Source organism: Saccopteryx bilineata, chromosome 5 (genome assembly GCF_036850765.1).
Source record: "Saccopteryx bilineata isolate mSacBil1 chromosome 5, mSacBil1_pri_phased_curated, whole genome shotgun sequence".
Taxonomy (NCBI): domain Eukaryota; kingdom Metazoa; phylum Chordata; class Mammalia; order Chiroptera; family Emballonuridae; genus Saccopteryx; species Saccopteryx bilineata.
The window spans coordinates 74,231,061-74,254,860 of NC_089494.1; the positions used below are offsets into that span (position 1 = coordinate 74,231,061).

Sequence of the window (23,800 nt, forward strand, 5' to 3'; positions counted from 1 at the left end):
CAAAACTATAGACGTTTGGCACAGTTGTCCTCTGCATGTCAATACCTCTTGCCATATGGCAGACAAATACTGTTGTTTCAAACAGCATTTGAAAATGCTATTTCCCTCTAAAGCAATGTTCATTCACCCAGTTTAGATGTGATTTGATAAAATGATTTTACATATTACTTTGACAAAACTTACTGTTGTGCTATAATGTCTTTTTATTGTATATGAAATTATAATTACAACCTACACAATATGTGGTTTGTTCAGTTTTCTCTGGAGTCCTTGATGCATTTTGGGAGCAATGCATTTGAGCATGGATTTAACTAAGAAGCTAAGTAGAAAAGAAAGGTATTGTAAAAATTGGATGCAAATAGCACTCTGTTCTTGTGGGTATCCACTGAAGACAAGTAGTGTATGTGACTATATCGGGGCCACTTGCCTGAGTTTGCAGTTCTATTGTTTGTTGCTGGTGTAGGCAGAGAGCAGTTGCTAACTAGAGTCAGAGTCAGCACCATGGATAGCTTCCTTCACACGTTTAGCACCTAGGAGAACTGTGTGTGCTGTTTCCTAAACCGGTTGCAGCTAGCGAACAGAATGACAGAATGATCTACCTATACCGAAAAAAGAGTAAATGAAGTCATACACTGGAGGAGCGTGTCTTTTCAGGTCCCGAGAGAGGGAACGGTACAGATTCAGAAAAGCTCAAGCTACTTTAAGAAGAGCCTGAGGGTTGTCATATATTGCCTCTTTTTAAGTAAAGCTGATTAACTGGAAAATTCATCATTCCCAAGCAATGTCTCACCTTTCTAATTCATTTTCATTACTCTGATATAAAAGAATAAATATTGCTTAGGTTCTTGTTTTCGTTTCGATTTCTTTTCTTTGGCTTGCGTGTTTTGGAATGTACAGTACAGTCGTTGTACTGTATTTATTTCCTCGTTATTTATTGCTGTTTCCATGATTCACCTTCCTAATGTCGCCCTCTCTCTCAATCTTCTCCAGTTTCATCCTCATATTGTATCACTTTAAAATTGAGGTTGGAACTAAGAAAATGTGAATCCGACTGATTAAAGGCACAGAAATCTCCTGAACTTTATCATGCAACTACATGTACTTCATAGGGAGCTCCAAACCCTTTACTGCCAGCTGGCAACGATGTTTGCCCGTGTTCTACTTTTGTTGGTTGCAGTGGTAGCAATTCCCACTAGATAAAGTGGAGTGGAGAGGGGCTATTAGGTTAAATGAGGGAATAATATAAAAGAGGCCAAAAGGAGCAAAACAAACAAACAAAAAAACTACAAAAACAACTTAGAAAACACTATTTCCTGGCATGGTTTGCTTGTCTCATTTGAATTGTTAAGCTTCCAGGAGGACTATTTGGGCAGAAGTATATGTACTTATGCAATGAGATTCCCGCGTAGGCGTGCTCCGAAAAGCAAAAAGGAAAGGACTTGATTCTGCCCCTTGAACACTTTCTCATCCTAACTGACATGATTCCCTAGAAATGGTGGGAGAGAGTAGAACGGTGTGCCTAGTGTGTTCAGGAGATGAGAGGTACGCGAGATCACCCAAGGCTTTTAACTCTTAGCCCCACCCACCTTTTGTTCCTTGTCCCTGGCGCCCAGCCTCGCCCATTTCAAACTCTAGCTTTGTTTCGAACCAGTTGCTTGCCAGGTGTTTGACCTTCTCATCTTGCTTGCAGCCTCCAGCACCAGGAGACCCATCTCCTTAGAGGTTCAAACGGTGAAACTGGGCATGCCTAGCTGCGGATCCAACAACCTTCAGTCTTTGGGAGGCGCCACACAGCGCCGGGTAGGGACTGGAGTGCCAATTTAGCCCGCAAGTCAGCGCCCACTTACGCCGCTCCAGGGGATCCCAGTGCACCCTGAGGCTCAACCTGCACCATTAAGTAGTTCACCCTCAATCCGCAGCCTCCTGAATGCCACCAGAGTTTAGAAATAGTCCTCACTGAGAGACTGTTCTCCCACCTGTCTTTTCTTTGTAGCTAAGGGTGTTTTTTTAGCTACTGCGGCGTGAGGAGCTCAGGGATGGAGCCCGCGGCTGATGGCCGTGGAGATCACCTTCCCAAAGTAGTTGTTTGTCACTGAGTTTTGGAGATTTCTTGGCTGGCTTCCGCTAAAGCACGCTTGAGTAATTCAAGCTGTGGCGGCGCCCAAGCTATTGGGATAAAGGGAACACGCGCGCGCTCATGTGTGTGTGTATGTGTGTGTGTGTATATGTGTGTGTGTGTGCGCGCGCGCGCGTGTGTGCGTGTGTGTGGTATGTGGTGTGTGTGTGTGTGTGTGTGTGTGTGTGTGTGTGTGTGTAGGGGAGAGGGCGGGGATAGAAACGTCAAGCCCTCCCCCCCAATCCTTTTCTTTCTCCCCTTCCTGCCACAGCAGCGCTAGTCTTCCCTCCCCCTCGTCTATCCTCACAGCTCTGGGCAACCGCTCAGTTAAGCCCATTTGCAGTGGGAAATTGGCGCTGTTTTGGGAGGGGAAGAGAAACAGATCGATCGGTCCTGTGACTCTTCGCCCCTTACCTCCCCCCCCCCCCGTCCCCTCGCCTCTCCTCCTCCCTCCTTCCCCGCTGCCTCCCCTCACCCCGCCTCCTTCCCTCTCCCCACGCCCGAACCCTCTCACCCGCGGCAGTCGGGAGGTGCGGGGATGGAGTGGACTCCGGCGAGGAAAGCGGGTGTGTAGAAGTGGTGCTAATGGGAAGAGGTTTCTGGTTTCCAGAGAGGATGCTCTGCCACAAAGAGCAGCTCGCGCGCCGGCCTGCGCTCTAGCGAGGAGAGAGCCGGACAACTCCAGGACTCGCGGGGAGCGCTCCTCGGAACGCCGGGGTCAACATGCCTGTCCGCAGGGGGCATGTGGCACCACAAAACACATTTCTGGGGACTATCATACGGAAATTTGAAGGGCAAAGTAAGTTAATTTGTTCTCTCTCCCTCCCTTTCTGCTTTGACAGTGCACTTGGCGTCCGCCGCTTACAAGCGGAGGAGACGGCAACTCCCGGCTCTGGCAAGTTAAGGCGCCGTGAAACCGAGCCAGACGGTTTGAATAGCAGCGAGACTGTTTTCCCTTTGATATTAATTTTGATTTACATGTTAGATTATAGTCTCCATTATAGAAGGCAATTTGATCCTCCACTGCTTTATTATCTACCCTGCTACTCCATGTCCTACACTTCTACTATCTTAAAGGGAACGTACTAATATAACCTGGGTTTATATTTTGAGGCTTGCATTATTGCAGACTTTTTGAAAGTCAGGAGCAGAGAAAGAATGCTGTTGAAATTAGAGAATGTAAATGTTAGCAGCGATGGAATTGGCTGTGCAAACTATATTTCACCTTGGTTAAACTGCAAGGCTGTGGCATGACAGGGATGCTTGCTTACTGATAGTTTATAAAAGCTAAACTTTGCATTGAATCAACGCAGATCTATCCCATGTAGGAGAATTTGAAAAAATATTAGTTGATTTGTGCTGGTTTCCAGTGTAAATAGTTCATTATTCAGAAGATTATTTCTGTCACTTTATTACCCCTTTCTGTTTCCATCTAGAAATTTAAAAATCGAAGTACACTAAGTAAATCCCACAAAGACTGAATGCAAAGAAATTCAATATTCTCATATAGACTAACTATAAGGAATGAATGTTACATAAATACGTTCATTTGAAATCCTGTACTTATTCATTGATATTTGACATTTTATTGAAACCCCCTTAACACACATTTATGTTATGCATTTTGGCACTCTCTTTAGTGACATGAATATATATTAACTTGTGTATAAAATAAATGTGTATATCCTGCTTCATACTCTATCTAGAAAATAGTAAATATAATCTGTGATAAAAAAAATTAATAAACCTTTTTCATTAAAACACCTACTACTCTGCAAAAATCCAAGGTTTTCCCAAAGTAGAAGTGAAAAAGATGTTAACATGATATTTAGATGGTATATGTGGATGTGTATGTAAATATTTTTATCTTCTGAAAAATATATATGGTGAAAAGTTGAACATTTGCATTACTGAACTGCTCATTAATGTGAAAGACTTTCATTACTAATGGTTTTGTTTTTTAACATGATGTGTGTTGTATGCCTTTCAAGGATAGGGAGAAGTCAAATTCAAAAATAATAACTACTTTGAGAAAGTTGTACTCTAAAGGCCAAGGTGGAAGTGAGAAATCTGACAGCTACAGGATGTTTTACTGTTTTGGCTTTGAAAATATTTACCTTACAATTAGATGGTACTCTGAAAATATCAGTGGGGCAGCTGATTATGAGTGTGCATTAGAACCTCAGGGAGTTAGAAGGCTTGCGAACTGAGTTATTTCGTTAATTACATTCTCAAAATTTGAACAGTAGTTTCTTAATACTTTTTTGTTAAAAGTACTTATGACAAAAAATTTTACATTTAAGGTTGGATTTTTTTTTCTCTCCCTTTTCAAAGCCTGAACAGCAATTTGGGAAGTGCCTGCATTTCAGTTCTCCTATTATGCAACAAATTGTTCCAGTGTTTATGAGAATCTTGTGGAAGGCTCTTAAAAGATACTTTACTATCTTCTTATTACAGATAAAAAATTTATCATTGCAAATGCCAGAGTGCAGAACTGTGCCATCATCTACTGCAATGATGGTTTCTGTGAGATGACTGGTTTCTCCAGGCCAGATGTCATGCAAAAGCCATGCACCTGTGACTTTCTCCATGGGCCTGAGACCAAGAGACATGATATTGCCCAAATTGCCCAGGCGTTGCTGGGGTCAGAGGAGAGGAAAGTGGAGGTCACCTACTATCACAAAAATGGTGAGGTTTACCTATTTAAAATTTCTTACACTTGATTTTATTAAAATGAAGTTTTGACAACTGATTACTGAAAGTTCATATGCAAAGAAGCCCCAGATGTTTGCTAAGAAGATACATGCTTTGCTTGTAGTATTTTAGGGTTCAAATATATGGATTCTCTGAAAAATTAGTAGACTAGTAAGAACAATTTCTTCTTTGCAAAGGGTACTGTGTACTCTTCAAAAAATGCAGTAACTTAATGTCTCTGAGGACAAAATGCCACAAATCAGTCTTACTCGTCCCCCTTCCTAAGGAATGGTAAAAGGGCCAATAATTTACTGGTTACATTGATGTGCATTTGATGGAAGAGAAATACAGAATTATATATAATTGCTGAACTCAAAAATACTTAAAGAACAAAGTCTTGTTGAGAACTATGTCTGAAACTAAAACTATTATGTTATAAATGCTTCTTGGCTCTTCAGCTGTATTTGATAGTCAACATATCTTTTCTCTTTTGCTCTTTTTAAAACAATATTAAGGATAATATATGGGAACTTCTAAAATTGGTCTAGTAAACCCATCTATATTCAAATAATAAAGGCTGTTCATATATTCAAGATTTGTTCTAATAAAACAGAGAAAGGGATACAGTGAGTGATTAGTGTTCATTTTTACAGATGCAACAAACTGGATTCTTCAACTTAAGGTCATACCTCAACTTCAAGGGCACTCTTTCTTTCATGCTTGCTGTAGGACCATAAATATATTAGACCTAGAAAAAGTCTCAAAAAATACAGATTTAGTGGACATGCATTTATTAAATATACAATACATATGTATATAAACTCACATGTAATAAATATTCTAATATACCCATTTTAAGTGTACATTTCCAAATATGCACACTTACTTCTATTTGACAATTGAGGGATAAAGGTATATAGATTAAAAAATGCATGTTGATGCATGTTATAGTTAGTTTTGTTTATATTGAATTATTATTTTTTATTTATTTTAGTGCTAGATATTAGTGAGGCAGAAGGGTTTATAAGTCAGCTTTTTAGGTAATTCAAGTTTTGAAAATGAATGCATGAGTGATGTGTTATAACCTATATCATATAATTACTTGTCATTCAGTAAAATAAAGAGAACCAATTCCAGCATGGAAAAAGTTGCACTCTTCCTCTTGTTTTTTCATAATTAAATATGTCATAATAGAAAATGTATAATTCTTAATTACTGAATTTTCCTTAACATCAATCTGAATCAGTATGTATAACAAGGTATAAGTGGAAAAACAGGTTTGTATGATTTTGGATTGATTTGGACTGAAAACACTTTTATGATTGCCAACCAACATAGAGATTGTTTTTAAAATTCTCACTTCTACTTTTCAATCAGCAGTATTGGCATACTAGAAATAGATCAATTGCTCTCTTGTCTCAAGAACATTTCTTGGACTGAGGCTTTAACTACCTAAATGCAACTCATCTTGTGTGTGTACGTATGTATCTGATGCTAACAATTTGACTTTTGAAATAATTTGGATGTCTCACATATTTTTTTTCTACTTGCATATCATGATGTTGATACAGAGTCTATGGTTACTACAGGTCATTTTGGTTCATGTTTAGTCATTATGTTTTTTGAAATATGTCAGACCTTTTTCAACTTAGAGAATTTAATCTGGACTGCCCAGATTACTTAGATATTAATTATATTTTTCAGACAGTGTTTTCAATCGAGGTTGTTCTTTATTAAGTGGAATAGTAATGTTTTTAAAAACCTAGTTTAACTTGTATAATGTGAGTGTGTAAAATAATCTCAAAATACCTAAAAGAGCAATTTATTACAAACTTGAATATAAAAATTTCTACAGTGAAGATGTTGATATTTGACTAATGCAAATCTTATTTCAGTGATTTGCTTGGTTATATAAATTGAAACCTTTCTGTTTTGGACAAAGAATATTTATTTGGAAATTTGTTTAGGTATATAAATAATCAACCTTTGGTGATGATTTTGATTCTGTTGATTTATTTTCAGTTGTGGCTCAATCTATAAGGACTTGAGTATCTTTAGAGTTGATGACAAATATTACCTATTTTGCTTTCATTGATATGGGAAACCTGGAGATGGGTCAAGCATTTCTTTCTTTTTCCTAAAGAAAAGCATTAATTTGAATGACCTTTTTTAATTGAAAAGACACACAGTCAGACTTATTAGCTCTGAATATAATCAACTTGTGTTTTTGCTACTAGTTCATATGCCTTGAATAGAATCTTCAGAGTTTATTGGTTTTATTCACAGGGCGTCTGCAAAATCAGTCAGTTTGTGAAGTTCAAATGCTTTGAAAGTCTTTCCCCTTAGAGACCTGTCAGACACTCTACATTTATATATAAAAGCAGGATGGGACAAAATCACCAACATTTTCATTAGTTTGTTTCTCAAAGTTCCCTTAACTCCTCATTATTGTGTCATTTACTTTTGACAAGTTCTTTGTGTCTGAAGTATATACAGACAATGCTTTCTTTACTGATTCTTTATTTAGCATTTCATAGGAATATGAATAGTGATGTAATACACACAAAGAGCAAATTAACAAAAAGTTAAGATACTCTCTTTCCTCTTTTCTTCATTAATTCCTATTGGAGTATAAAAACTATAAGTGTAGCATTATTTCCAAAAACTTGTTTTTCAAAGTGGCAGAGACTTTTAGAAAGAGTTTAAACCCTGTGATCTCTGCAATGAGTTTACATTGATGCAATGCATTGATGGTGAGCTGCATGTTCACCATGTGAAGCAACACTTCCTATCATGCTAGTGAATGTGGTTTCACTGTGTACAGTTGGACTTGCTGTTTACCAGAATACCCAAACCTAGTAATTTGCGGTAGGAATATTTGACAGCCCTTTCTTTGAGAATTTCATTTTACAGTTTAAGTCATTATTGCATAAATCATTTTTGGCAGCTGTGAAATATTGCTTGAGGTGATAAAGCTATAAATCTTTTGACATAAATTTCTAATTATACCAAAACTATAATTATGTTGAGGTTTATAGAAGGATGGGTAAGTATTTTGGTAGCATAATGTATTCACTTTAAAAACACCTTTTAGGCTGACCTGTGGTGGTGCAGTGGATAAAGTGTCGACCTGGAAACACTGAGGTCACCAGTTCAAAACCCTGTGCTTGCCTGGTCAAGGCACATATGAGAGTTGATGTTTCCTGCTCTTCCTTTTGTCTGTCTCTTTCTCTAAAATGAATAAATTAAAAAATATTAAAAGCACCTTTTAGGAATAGTGTTTCAGAAATAGCAAACACATTAGTTATTAACTAGCTTGTAGTTTACAGAAGATACTAATTGTAAAAAAAAAATAGGAAGCAATAAGTCATTTCTTAGTTTATTGCTCATCTAGTTTGGTATGTGTCATGGTTTAGAGTTAGCTTTTTAGAGCTAGGTAGCTAAATCACTTCAGCTGTGTTTAGCTATGTAATTTTTACCTTAAATTATCTAGCAACTCTAAACATTTGGAAAACGAAGTGAATTTCTCCAAGAGAAATTAAGGTCTTAACTCAGTAGGGAAGCAGAACTTGAAATGCATTATTTCTAAAAGTCTGAACATTCTTATGTGTTTGCCATTATGCTTTTAGACATAGTACAATGGCAGTTTTGTTAGCCAATCAGAAACATTCCTATCTTTGTGATGCTTTGAAAGAACTAAAAGAAGAGAAAGGGCGGGGGGGGGGGAGTGCTTTTCTGGTCCGGATGGGGACCAGATCCAAACAGGGCACTAGTTGTGGTGGGACCAATACAAGCTCCAGAGGCAGGGTTTAGTTCAACCTAAAGTAAAAAGAGGTGAAGCTACCACCCCTAAGAATTATTTGGAAAGATATTAAAGAGAGTCTTGTGTTGTTGTGAGGGAAGGTGAGCATGCATACTGAGGGTCATCTTTCTCTAAGGTATGGTTTTAGGCAGTAGAGGAACAATAGAAGAAGCAAAGGTGGATACAGACTGATCTTTTTTTTTTTTCAGGATATCTGTATTATAGAGTGATTAATTTTCATTTGTATCTTCTCTCCAAGGTATTTTTATGAAATTGTTTTTAAAGAAGGAAGACTTTTATATAAACTTTAATATAAATGGAGAACAGAATTTAGGGTTCACTACCACTCTTCCTATATTCTCTCACTCTAAATAAACATGTTGATGTATATTTCCTATCACCTTTTGTCATTTATATGTAATGATAGCATATTAAAGAGACAATGTAGTTTAGTTAAAGTTTTAATAGGTGAAAAATAAATCTTATAATAGCTTTATATAAGTGATATGTCATGTAAAATATTTAGCTCTTCTAGTTCCTGAATTGTATAGCAGAGATCTAGATGGTAATTTTTAGAAAAGAATAAAAATATATTTTATGTGTGAATAATTCAAACAATAAGAAATATTTCCAGAGACTGTCTTGCCTAGAGTTTGTTTTGGTGTTCATTTTAACTTTCTGTCTATAGGTTTTCATGTTCTGTCCAATAGATTATTATAGAAATAGCAGTAATATTGAAATACATTTTCAGTTACATACCTAACTTCACTTTTTATAAACTTTAAATATTGTATAGAATTTAAACTTTATCAATTGTGTTCACGTAGAAAATCAGAATTCTCAAAAATTATTCCTCCTCACAATTTGAAAACTTTATTTCAGTATTGTCCCAAGTGAAAACAAAATGTCCTAAAACTGTGGGTGGGCTCTGTTCATCAGTCCCTTTCAGCATTCAACAGCATCATATTTCTGAGCAACTTTGGTGCTAAAAGGAAACACTGTTGTCTACCAACCTGAGATATACCTTCTCAATTGTTGTTTTTATACCCAAAGGGCTAAAGAATAGAGTCAGATTTGGGCTGCATGGATAGACTGGACTTTTGGAAGGACAGGGTCAATTTTGGGATGCATGCATAGGCCGGAGTTATTGGGAAGTCTGGTTTCTCTGGCTTCTATAAGCATGCAATGTTGGTTTTATTCATACCTATCTGTTTACTGCTATAAATAATTACTAAATCAACTACTGGCAGTTAGTAGCCAGGAGAGTCCTGAGATAATCGAGTCACAAGAAAGTAGCAGTTGAAGCACAAAATGTTAAGGCAACACTCATCTTGCCATCTAAACATGAAACCTCATGGTCATTTTCTATTTCTCACTCTCTCTCTCTCTCCTCCCTAAACCCAATTGGTCAGAAATTCCTTTCAATCTTTAAATCTGAAATACTTCACAATGCTGCCCCTATTTTGCCAGCATTGCCAAGTACCCTAGTTGAAGCTCTCATAGCCTTCTTCTGGAGTATCAAATGTTGAAGTTTTCTTCACTCTCCAATCCATTTTTCACAATGCCACAGAGAAATATTTCTGAAACAAGAATTCCCTACCTTGATCACTTATTGGAATCAGATATCATTGTAAATAAATTTCATGTATTAAATAATGGGTATAACAATACCATAAAATATATATATTTATTATCCCTATTTTATGAGAAGAACACTGAGACCAGAGAGTTTGAGTAATTTCCAAATCACACACAGCTCACAAAATGGTGACGTCTGAGCCCTTAAGAACTTTGCCATATTTGTTGCTCAATATATCTGTTTCTTAGCTTGGCTTAAAAATCTATTTTAATTCATTAAAATTCCCAGGATAATATTTTAGACTCTGTAGTGAGATGCCTGGTGCTCTTTGGAGTTGAATGCACTTGGATATCAAGTAAGGTCTGTTTAGAGACACTAGTTAGATTCCCAGCTCTAGGTGGTACTTAACTAAGTTTATCTTCTTGGTGCCTCAATTTTCTCTCATAATCTATAGTTGGAAAATAACATCTGCTTTGTTAGGCTGATGAATATGTTTTACATAATAAAGTACATAGCATGATATCTGGCATGGTTATTAGCCAATTGTATGTGCCCAATAAATATCAATTAGTTGGATATGTTCTCAACTCCATTCTCCTAAAAATCTTTTTTTTTTTAATTTTTATTTTTCGTACTTTTCTGAAGTTGGAAACAGGGAGGCAGTCAGACAGACTCCCGCATGCACCCGACCGGGATCCACCCAGCATGCCCACCAGGGGCAATGCTCTGCCCATCTGGGGCTTCGCTCTGCTGCAACCAGAGCCATTCCAGTGCCTGAGGCAGAGGCCACAGAGCCATCCACAGCGACCGGGCCAACCCTGCTCCAGTGGAGCCCTGGCTGCGGGAGGGGAAGAGAGAGACAGAGAGGAAGGAGAGGGGGAGGGGTGGAGAAGCAGATGGGCGCTTCTCCTGTATGCCCTGGCCGGTAATCGAACCCAGGACTTCTGCTCGCCAGGCCGATGCTCTACCACTGAGCCAACCAGCCAGGGCAAATCTCCTAAAAATCTTATGTTCCAATTATATTATACTTGACTGCTCAAAGTTTCTCAAGTAAGCCATGTACTCCTATGTCACCAAGTCTTTGCTTACCCTTCAGAAATCTTCCTTTATCTCTAATAAATAGTATAGTCTCTGAATGGATTGCTTCTCCCTCAGCTCCTGACCCTAAAAAAACATTATCGTATTTCCAAAAATGGATTAAAAGACTTCTATACAAAGTCCTTCCTGATGCCCCCAATGCCTGCTCTAGAACATTAATTACCATCCCACTGTTTCTCTTTAGCACTTGGATCTCAACTCTAGTGCAGCACCTGGGGTGTACTACATATCATTGCATAGTATTGTAGATGATTTCATCTGTTTTTTCTTTTTAACTCATTCAGAAAAAATACTAAGTTTTAGTAATTTCTTTGTCCAGAATATGTGGAAGAGGTTGTCAAAAATCACACAAAGAATGAAGAGAAGAGAAGAAACAATACCATACATTTGGAAAAACAAGAAACAGATGAAGAACAGGAAGGAAAGGGCGTCACAGAGAAAGTGTCACATTTTTATTTTTCTTACTTTCTAAGGAACACTTCTAAAATCACCTTAAGAAAAATTTTCACCTTAATTTTCATTAACAAATTAATTTTTTTGCTTAATAAAGTAGGGTATTAAATGATCTTCATAACTTATAACTTCACAAATAACTAGACAAACATTTAATAGAGTTAAAGAGAAGCTATTAACCAGAAATTATTAGCCAGTTACCCAAATGTCACTCACCACCAATTCAAAATGTCATTCACTAGTGTCCCCACGAATCTCTATGTAATAGCCAAACTAAATTTTTTTTTTCTGAATTGAATTCATTGCTGTGTTTGACAATCTACCTACTACACAAGTTGCACAGTACTATTGGCTCTCTGTATCTAGTACAGGATCTTATCTTATCATTCAGTGGTTTCTTCAGAATTCTTAACTGACAATGAAGCTGATCACGGAGTGACTGAATAATGAATCTAAAATTATTAGTGTTGGAGGAATGTTTTCTTTCTATATAGTGTTCTGTCTTCATTTAGCAAAAGTATTGAACTAACAAGAAACAATAGAATCAAGCAGTGGTAGGACATTAATCACCAGAGAGGAAAGTTGCCCTTTTCTGAACAATTTGGAAGGTCAAATTGCCACTTGTCAGAGGTGAAGTATGAGAAAATTGAGTTCCAGGCTCCTATACCATGACTGAAGATTTCATATCTTCCTCTTGTTTCCTTAATTTTTATAAAATACCTCATTAAGAAAATAAAAGTACTCTTTCTGTGGACTGCTCATATTGTGGCTGAAGCAACTCCTATGCCCTTTTCTTACTTAAAGTAAGTTTGCATGTGTACAAATTCAATTCTCCTTTTCATGATTTCCACTGTTTTGTGATTGTTCCACACTACTCTGTACTTTGAAATGGGTAGAACAGGCTTGGCCGATGCTTAGTAGTTAGAATTAGAGAGAGAGAGAAAGAACCCTGGGTGCATTTCTGCCTTTGGTTGGTTCAGTCTGTAACATGATCTCAAACTAGACTGCAAGGCAGGGCCTGGCAAAGGCTGGCCCAGCCACACTGCTTTTGTTAACCTGCCTTTTCCTCTGGGATGACCAGCTAGAAGGCATGGGTACAGCCTTACTTGTTTTAATTCTTTTCCTGTTTGTTTTTCCCCTTCATTCCTAAGGCTCATTAGGAGTGTTTCTATTTGTTGTTCTTTCTTTTGATAGGATACTAATTCTTCTATGTTGTTTTAAATATTGGTCTTGAGAAATACAAAGTAACAACATGGGTTTAAGGCACCTTAGCATTGCTGTGATGTCTCATACTGATTATTGATCTTTATACTCAAAGCACCCTTCTTCATTCTATTCAGTGGAATCTGTATTTAATGATCCAAGATAACAGGAATAATGATAAAAAATTAAAGTATAATAGTGGTAGTTTCATGACAAATTTCTTAAGCATCAAGTAAAAAACAAAAATTTGGGAAAAACTAATTAAGGTGTTTATTTGTTAAAAATAATAAAAATTTATTTGTGTTAGAAAAGACCACATAGTGAACTCATATTTCTAAGACCTTTGTATACAGTAATTAAGATCACATCAACTCATGAACATTAATGTTAGAGTTATGCAACATTATATGCTATATAAATAATTTTAATTAGGTTCCCATTTACTTCTCTTAGAAAAATTAGTTAAAATTTCTTTTAGTTTTGCTAAAAATTTCTATTAACACCATCTATTTTCTCTAATAGTGTCAATTAGTTGATCTTTAGCTATACATTTATTTAGGTCTTTAATACACATAGATGTGCTCTTTAGGTTTTAATTGCCATGATTGTATTTCAGGGACCATAGCTCTTGACCCAATTTAGACCTGCTAATGTCAACTGGGTTTTAATTCTGTGACTGGCTCTTTACATGTTTATATGTTACTTTATCTGATTTTTATGACAGCTTTGCTATATATATTATCCAATTTTACAAATTAAAGTGAAGTGCAGAGAAATTGAATAAAGTACTGATAATCACAGTACAAGGTGGAGCTGAAGTTTAAAATCTAGATTTGTCAATGCTTGCAAACTTCATTGCCTCCAAATAATATACTTTTAAAACCTCATCTTGCCCCAACCTATATGTCCTAATTCTAGTTCTTAATAAAAAATGTATTGGTTATCTGAGGCAAAAATCTGGTTAATTTAATTCACACCCAAGGATAAATTAAGCAAGCTTTATCTTAGGTATTTTTTTTTCTTTTAAACAGAACTGTATCATTCAAAACAAATCTTTTTCTTGCAGGATGTTTGATTTCAGTAGAGTGAGGATAGCTGGCATGTACTTGTAATCTTTGCATAATTATTCATCTCACTCTTTCTTTCTACTCTTAAAAGTGTCTCTATTTTAGACCTGAAGTTATATGGTCAATTTATAGTTAGGGGATATTTTTGGGGAAGGGCCTCTCAGCTGCTATTCGTGTTGTCATTATCTAGGAAGTCCAGAAGAAAATTCATATAGTAGTGTGTGATTCAGTAACGGAAGCTCTATTACGTTTGTATCCTCCCCTTTTCCAACAAATAAGTTTTATTTCTTGGGACTACTTGTAATTTGATCAAATTCATCACTAGTATTTAAAAGGGAAATTATAAATTTACTGGTGTGATGAATCTGGCTTATTTAAAACACTTTTAATTTTCTTCATCTAGAGCCAAATATGAGACTTAAGACCTGCGGGTACCCTGCTGCCTGTGTCTCTGAGCTGCTTCCAGAGGCCGCCATCCTCTCCTGAGCATGGTCTCCTCTGAGTCAGGAAACCTTAGTCACATTTATGAACACTTTTTTCTTTGTCTTTATTAGAACAGTTATGAAATTATCTTGTACTAATTTGTTTCTATGTCTGTTTTCCGCTCAATGTTGAACTTTTAAGAGACTTATTAAGGCATAGATAGATAGATAGATAGATCTACATATAATTATGTATAAATATGTATAGATGCATATACATATGTAGGTATATATATAGAAAATGTAAAGAGAATAAAAACTAAACTTAAAGGAACCCAGAGATACACCTGTTTACCAATGAAAGGTATTAGAGGTTTTAGAGCATCTCATCTATTCATTCATTTAAATCCCTGTGCCATTTTGCTAAACATGAGAATTATAATATTAAGTAAGAACTCATATTGTTTATTAATTTAATAGCAATAATTTGTTGCCGTGTGGTTTACATACTATGAAGCAATTCATTCTAAACCTTAATAACATGTAGCTCTTTCAAAAAAGACACAACTAATTACTCTTATTCAGTTAGACTAGACAAGATGAGGTGAATGTTCAGGACAATCCCCCAGCTAGATCTTTAATGCCTACAGAGTCAGGTGATTCTGATGGAGCATCCACAGACCAAGAAAATAAAGAATATGTCTTCATGTTCTTACAATAATATATGCAAGTTTATAAGATGTCACAGCCTTCCCTGAAAATCCTTAATTGAATACACATGATAAAATACTTATAATACCTGGATATTATTTTTATGTCTGTTCCTTCTATCACCATACTAAAAACAACATCATACTTATGTTGGTTTCCCAACACATTTCATTATTTTTCCCAAACCCAGAGTCATGGGTTGAGATTGTAGAGTCTGTGTGGTATCACAGACACTTCATCAGTCTCATCCTGATATAGGATTTCACCACCTCTGCCAGAATTTCATTTCTTTCCTTTCTCTCATAGTGATTTTAACTCCATTGTGAAAAAACTAAAAAATACAAAGCACAAATTTTTTAAAAAGGAGCTGTCATCTTGAACCTAAAAGATAGTCGCTGTTAAAATGATGTTATGTATTCTGTCTTTAATTTTTCTACACAAACATGCACACTTACTTTTTACAATACTAGACTAGCACTAGATATACTAAACTGTAGCCTGTTTTTCTCACTGAGAAATTTATCATGAACACGTATATGATGTACTAATTATGTAATATTTAACACATGGAAAATATGAAATTTATTTTAATATTCACAGTATATTGCATTAAAGAAAATAAAATATTACCACCATCTTATTATCAAACACTTTATTATTTGCAACTTATTACAATGATTAAAACTTATAAAGAGCCTGTATATCTATCTCATATACCTGCATTCATTTTTTTTTCTTATTGTACACTCTTAGAAATATAAATGCTGGACAAAACAGTATGTGCATCTTAAAATCCTTTGGTACCTGTTGTCAAATTAAACTCCAAAAGAGAGTGCATTTAATTGCCCATTTACTGTTTATAGTAAAACTTGACATTCTTTTTATTTTTCTTTTTTTTTAAATTTTTTATTGGTGAGAGAGAGAAAGAGAGACATTGATTTGTTCCGCTTATTTATTTACTCAGTGGTTGATTCTTATATGTGCCCTGTCCGGGCATCAAACTCACAACTTTGGCATATGAGGACTGCACTCTAACCAACTGAACTACCCAGCCAGGGCTCTTTCTAATTTTTCTTGACCGCATAAAAATAATATCTTTTTGTCCAATTACTGAATTGAACTCACAATCTTCACTGGAGAGCACACACAGAAACTATATGGAGTGACTTATTTTCTTATTTAAAGAAAACAGTGCTCTGAATTGCCAAAACTAGGGAGTGATGGGAATCTCTCAGACCGCAGAGTGTCTGGGCTGGATGCCCCAGCCCACATCAGTTTCACTCTCCTCAAAACTGCTCTTTACATTGACATTTTCATTTCAGTAACTTGCTGGCAGTTTTCTAAGCTTCAGATTCAGAAACCAGTACCAATTTTTGACACCCTAGCAGCATTCTGTGAACTCTTCTTTCTATTTGGAATAAGTTGGATCTTAAGCTATTTTAGTAATTCTTTTTATCTATATAAGCTAGAATGAAAATCTTGATTAGTAAAAAGTTTTTATTTGGCAGTCTACAGTTGTATATATATTTATATACAGAAACATATTTAAATTTTTATTGTTTTGCTTAGATTCAAAGTGATAGGCATCAAAGGTAATAAACCCATTAAAATAAGCATTTGCCTTGGAGACTGTGTAACAGAAATAAAATATACTTATAAAGAATAAATGACATCAAATGATCAAAATTACAAAGTAATTGTGAGGAAATATATAAATGACAGAAACTCATCAGAGCATTAGATAGACCGCCAACTTGATCCTGCTGTAATATTGCTGAAATGACTGCTGGGAAGAGTCATTCCTTCCGAGGCTGCCTTACTTAACCAAGACAAGCAGAATGCAGAGAATCTGATCTTTCTAGCAGTCACTCAGTTCTCTGGGCTTCCCTCCAGGTGTTCTTTATAATGAATGTCACTTAACCAAGGCTCAGTAAGATTTATGAATTATCAGGTTGTTGTTTTCAGGATTTGTTACCTGAATGAAAGACCACCCCCAACCCACCCCCACATACAATGCTCTAATGATGTACAATCTCAACTGTCCTGCTAACCAGCTTCTATTAGTTCCTTTTCCAAAATTGCAGAACTTGTTTCTTTACAGTTCATGTTTCTTTGAAGTTCATGTTGTTTTTAGAGGAAGCAGGAAGTGTCCTACTGAAAACTCATACCCACCAACATTTATTATTTTCAATATATGTATATTTTTTCTTTTTTATTGCATTTATTGGGGTGACACTGGTTAATAAAATTATAAAGATTTCTGGGGTACAGTCCTATAACACATCATCTGTTTATTGTATTGTGTGTCCGCTACCCCCAGTAAAGTCTCCTTCCATCACCATTTATCCTCCCATAGTCTCCTCCTAAAGATATTCACAATAATGTGCATATAATGTGAGTTATACAACATTACTGACTCTCTACAAGATTCCAATAACTTTGATGAGGAATTTGCCTCTGGAGAATACTTCATTTGAAAGAGTTCTGTTAGTCCTCTTTTATTAATCTAAAGTTTTTGAAAATCTGAGGGATACTAATTATATTCTCTAAATCTTTACCAAGCAAGAGTTTTATTATATCATTCTTAATTTTTATTCAATAACAGAATATAAGGCTAAATGTCTGTTTGAGCTACAGCTCGGCTACAGAAATGAAAACTGATCTCAAGCATAAAAGAATAAGCAAGAACATTTTTATAAATACTTCTTATATGGCATTTAAAATTTGTTAGTTTTTTTTAGACAAGGAGACTTAAATTTTTTATTTAGAATATTTGAGGTTACAGAATTTGAAAATTAAAATGTAAAAAATAGAGCTGGAGCCTTAGTTTTTATCTACCTTAGTCGCCTGTAGAAATACTTGGAAAAGACAAACCAAGAAATCCCAGGTGCTTTATTTTCAGTCCAGCAGAAGTTATCCATGTTTATTCTGAATAGTTCAAGAACCACGGAATAAAAGACCTGAAAACTTTTTAAAGAATGACATTATAATATAACATGGTAGGACCTCCTTGCTACCAACTTAATTGTTGCAGAATTGGAATAATCAACAGCACACCATACTCATACCTAATTTAAGCAGAAATGGCATGAACAATCATACCCTCGAATGGTGTTCTCCCTGAGGCAACTTTGATGTTATTCTATAACTGAGATGGATTAAATACAGTGTGATTTGAGCACTTTAATAAGGTAACAATAACTATCATTTATTGAGCACATACATTATGCCAGTACTCTTCTAAAATCTCATTTTTTTCCTCAATATTTGAATGTTTTCATTTTCCAAATTGAAACAATGAAGACGGTGAGCTTTCTGAAGTCTCCACAAATAGTGGATAGCAAGCTATGATTGAAGTGCAGCTTTTCCTCATCCAGAGCCTATGCTCTCCGCAACGTGCTGTCCCACCTGAGCACGCCATCTGCCCATGTAGTGTTCCTGACACACTGAGTGTACACAGGTATGTACAGATGTGGGCCAGGTCCCACTGTGACAAAAAAACTATAAATTGTTTCTGGATTTTAGGTATTTAAACATTTTAAATTTGGAGACTTTGAATCTTCTCTTAAATGCAATTATACAAACACCTGCCTCTGGTGTTTTAGAAATAAGTTAAATTCACCTTTGTTATTATCCCTGTGCCTATTTCAGTGCTTTGCAAAAAAAAAAAAAAAAAAAAAGTAGCTGCTGAAATAAAATAGCTTCTTTGAATAAATTAATGAACTAAAACATAAGGCTAACTCTGATCTGTCAGTTACTTCTTCAATAAAATGAAAGTCATCCCTACCTATTTGGAAGAAATGATAAAGAATGAGCATAGCGTAGTGGCTAATGTCATAGACTTTGGAGTCCATGTGTGATCTTCAACAAGTAAGTATCCAAGTATCCAATTACCCTGTCCTCAGCTTCATCATCGGTGAAATGGAAATTATGAAAATAATAAAATCTATCTTATAGGCTTTATAAGGACAAAATGTGTCTGTATCTGTGAAAGCACTTACAACACCTCCTAGTAGCTAGTAAGATCAATATAAGTGTTAACAAATAATATCAAAAATTTTGAAAAGAATTTGGGTTTAAAATTCATATTAAGTTGATAATCTCACTAAGTGTTGTGTTCAAAAGGAAATTTTGATCTGCATGTGCAACAAATATGTGCATTAAATTTTGATGTCAGTAAGTAAAAGAAATTCACAGTGTATCTTGAAAATTTTAATTGTGAAATCCCAGGAATTTTGTCCGTATATTTGATTTCAATCAAATTCTGTATAATTTAATTTATATTTTTAGATTTATTTTGAAATGCTGCAACTCATTTTAGGTATTGTCCTGAAGAATCAACATTCTTGGCAAATTAGGCTTTTGCAATTTTTCTGTGCATATCTGTTTTTTGATTCCATTGCAACCAGTTCCAGTAATGTTACCCAAAAGCCAGTGTGTTTTGAAAGCCATAGTTCTTCAAGTCACAATGATCTGTAAGTTCAGTCAACTCCTCCTTCCTTCCAGAATTTAGTGGGAATCAAGGTAAATCTTATTTAAAGCAAAGAAGTTGAAACTTACTGATTTGAAGAAAATATGTGGCTATAAATACCCAAATATAGGCACCATAGCTAAGGTGACCATAAGATTATTATTCAAAGGAACATTCCTTTTAAAGTTAGGGGAAGTTATGAATAATTATATCAGGAAAACTTCAGGACTGTCTAGACAAACTAGATATATAAACACTCTGAATAAATACAACCTATACCTGGCACTGTGTATTGAAGCTTTTCAAGATGTCTACCATTCTATACTGTAGACTTTTCATGAACATAGTTTAGCCTTCTGAAACTGGTGAGTTTGAAAATATGGCCGCTTATTCTTGTGATGCCTAAAATACTTACTGTGTAGACAAAGATAGTTAGTATTTTGCTATCCAAAGAAATGAGTCTGAATTTTTCTAAACAACACTGCACCTCCTGACCTCTTCAAAATAAGACTACAAATGAATCTCTCTATAAGTACTATGTTGAAATCTCTTAGGGAAGGAATTAACCTTAACCTCTATAAATACCATGTTGAAGGTTAAACTAAAAGTAAAAGAATTAACCTCAACCACTTTGTAAACCACATGAAAGTCATGAGAACAGAATGAACTGAAGGTAAAGAGATTGAGCTCACTGTTGAATGCCAACAGTCCTTTATAAGATAGCTTTTATTCTTAAAGGTCCCATAAAGCAGTGGTCCCCAACCCCCGGACCACGGACCAGTACTGGTCCGTGGGCCTGCCATTTGGTACCGGTCCACAGAGAAAGAATAAATAACTTACATTATTTCTGTTTTATTTATATTTAAGTATGAACGATGTTTTATTTTTAAAAAATGATCAGATTTCTTCTGTTTCATCCGTCTTAAGACTCACTCTTGATGCTTGTCTCGGCCACATGTTACATTTATCCATCCTACCCTAAAGGCTGGCCCGTGAAAATATTTTCTGACATTAAACCGGTGTGCGGCCCAAAAAAGGTTGGGGACCACTGCCATAAAGGATCCTTGTCTTAGAATCTGTTAATGCATGGGTATACACGGGATGTTGTACAACTATCTTTTTCAGCTTATGACTACTAGGCCTTGGTCATTAGTGTTACTCTATTTGTAATCCTATGATAAAATTAACCTTCCTTTGTGTATAAAATTTGTTGTCTAATGTATGTTAAGTAGAAGGAACAACCCCAGAAAAGTTGAGACAGACAGCATTAAAGCAGAAAGTTGCTAACATTCTAATTTTAAAAAATCTTTAAATTAATTAAATATGATCTGAAATACAAAGTCAATTTATAATTTATACTTTAAATAGAAATTGATTTCTTTAAATTTAGAGTAAAATGTAATAAAAAAGAGAAAGGAGTAAGACTTTTTCAGAGATACAATAAATAAAAGTGATACATGTAGCTGGTGTTCTCACATTCTTTATATTTTTCCAAATCCAATGCAAATATAAAAGAGATCATTTTTGTCTAGAAAAACCAGGTTTATAAACAAATTTAGCTTTTCCAGTGCTATAATCCAAAAAGAAAAAAATGGTTTAAGAAAAATGTCTGATAAATGCTGTGAAGAATTTATATGGTATGTGTTAAGACCACATAGTATTGGTTTAATTTTGGCTGAAAGTGTTTCCCTCTTAATGAACTAGAGTACGAGAAAAACAAACAAACACAGACTTCCAATCAGCATTATTATTATTATTATTTTTTGTATTTTTCTGAAGCTGGAAATGGGGAGAGACAGTCAGACAGACTCCCGCATGTGCCCGACCGGGATCCACCCGGCTCGCCCACCAGGGGGCGATGCTCTGCCCCTCCCGGGCGTCGCTCTGCCGTGACCAGAGCCACTCTAGCGCCTGGGGCAGAGGCCAAGGAGCCATCCCCAGCGCCCGGGCCATCTTTGCTCCAATGGAACCTTGGCTGTGGGAGGGGAAGAGAGAGACAGAGAGGAAGGAGGGGAGGGTGGAGAAGCAAATGGGTGCTTCTCCTATGTGCCCTGGCCGGGAATCAAACCGGGGTCCCCCACACGCCAGGCCAACGATCTACCGCTGAGCCAACCGGCCAGGGCCCAATCAGCATTATTTTGAAGTTAGCGTTAATGAAAAAAAGTAAGTCATAGAAAAGAGCAGCATGGGATATTCTTAGTATAGGAGCAATTTCTTCTCCCCCAGCTTGCATTCTTCCTCATTTCCTTATTCCATGGAAATATTGTCCTGTCTCTAAACAGTATACAAACCAGACATGGTAGAAATAATTGGCAGCTAAAAAGCAGTACTTACTAGTTTTTCAAGTGACAACCAGATAAGCATTATTCTTGCAAAATTGAAAATCAAGTAAGATCCATATATCCAACTTTGCTGTTATCACTTCAAAAATTAAAACTTCTATTTGAAAAAATATTCCAAACTACAGAAGAGATCCAAAGTATTACAATGACTTTCCTATTACCTTCATATAAATTCAGTTGTTATTTACAAGTTACTCCATTTGTTTTGTCTCTCTGTGCATTTGTCTGAATAACATATATACACATTGCTGTTTTCTTTTTACTTTTTTTGCTGATCCATTTGAAAATTCTTTGCAGAGATCATGACTCTTAGTCCTTAAATACTTCTCACAATAAAAAGAAAATTCATTTCTATGACTACAGATTAATTATCAAATTTAGGAAATTTTATATTGATACAGTTTTATTATCTAATATACTCTATCTTCAAATTTTGCCAACTACTTCTATGTTGCGCTTTAGCTGATTTGTTTTTAACAGTTCAGGAGTTAACCCAGTTTCATACATTGCAGTTTGTTGTCATGTTTCTTTAATCTTATTTAATCTAGATCACTTCTTCAGCTTTTCTTTCGTGACTTTGATATTCTTTAAGGATGAAGACTCATTGTTTTATACAATATTCAATTTGCATTTGTTTGAAAAATTCTTATAACTTCATTCTAGCTATATGTTTTTGTCACAGATAATATATAAATGATGTATCTTTTTTAGAGAGCATTACCAAAAGTACCCAGTATCAGTTTGTCCCACTACTGTTGATAATAACTTTGACCACTCACCATGCCATTTTTTTCTCATGGTTTAAAAAGAATGGAAAAGGAAATATAAGCGTGCCCTTAGATCAACATTGGTAGAATAAACTTATGAAAAACACATGAGACAATGTGGAAGAACAAGAAACTTTCTTCTGCCCTTCAAGGTTTTTCAGCTTATCTAATAGTTAAGTCTACATGAAACAGATTAACAAGAAAAAATAACCAAATTTAATTATATATATATGTATGGAAACCCTACAAATATGAGAGGTTTGAAGACAGAGAGGGGATATATATGGCATTCTGAACTGATAAGGAAGGCACCTTGGGGCAGGATTGTTACAATAGATGTTCAGTAATTAGTAGTTTGCTTTACCCTAAATAAAGGTCATAAATGATTATTTCTGGTCATAACTCTTTTTATAGCTTAGGCTTCTAATTTATATTCTTTAAGGGAGATGTAAATGTATCTCTTGAGCTCACATGATCTTGGTTGCTTTTAACATAAAATAACATGCATGCCCCAGAGGCATATCTTAGTGCAACTTGTTCTGAATGCCTATAATGTCTACACTAAACTAATCATAAATATCTATAAGAGAAGTTTAGGAGTAAATTAGAAAATAGATATTCCATGTTCATGAATTGAAAGTCTCAGTATGGTAAAGATGTCTGGTCTATCCAAATAGATCTGCATACTTAATTCAAATTATTGCAGACTTTTAAAATATTAATAATCTAGTTCAAAAAGTTACATGAAAATGCAAAGAATTTAGAATAAGCAAAATAATCAGAAAAAAAGAATAAGGTTGAAGGACTCAAACCACCTGACTTTAAAAATTACTTTAAAACTACACTGGAGTGACAGTGCAGTACTGGCATATGTATATATAAATAGATCAATCAAGCAAAACATTCCAAATAAGTCTTTACCTAGATAGTTAATTGATTTTTGATAAAGTTACCAAGGTAATTCAATAGGGTAAGGCAAGTCTTTTCAACAAAGTTAGATTAAGTGAAAAAATATGATAAATAAATAGATCTTGACCCTTATGTTATACTATGCTCAAAAATTAATTTGCCATAT

The 23,800-nt window shown here is 35.4% G+C and overlaps 1 protein-coding gene across 1 annotated transcript in view; it reads left to right on the forward strand.

Annotated features, from left to right (window-relative positions):
* Positions 1–2,576: 2,576 nt before the first annotated feature.
* The window catches only part of KCNH7 (potassium voltage-gated channel subfamily H member 7), a 616,229-nt gene continuing 595,005 nt past the window's right edge, over positions 2,577–23,800 (forward strand). The window contains exons 1-2 of the mRNA XM_066279538.1: positions 2,577–2,915; positions 4,574–4,804. Coding sequence (XP_066135635.1) covers positions 2,840–2,915; positions 4,574–4,804 — 307 coding nt within the window. The 5' untranslated portion in view covers positions 2,577–2,839. The remainder of the gene's footprint in view (positions 2,916–4,573; positions 4,805–23,800) is intronic.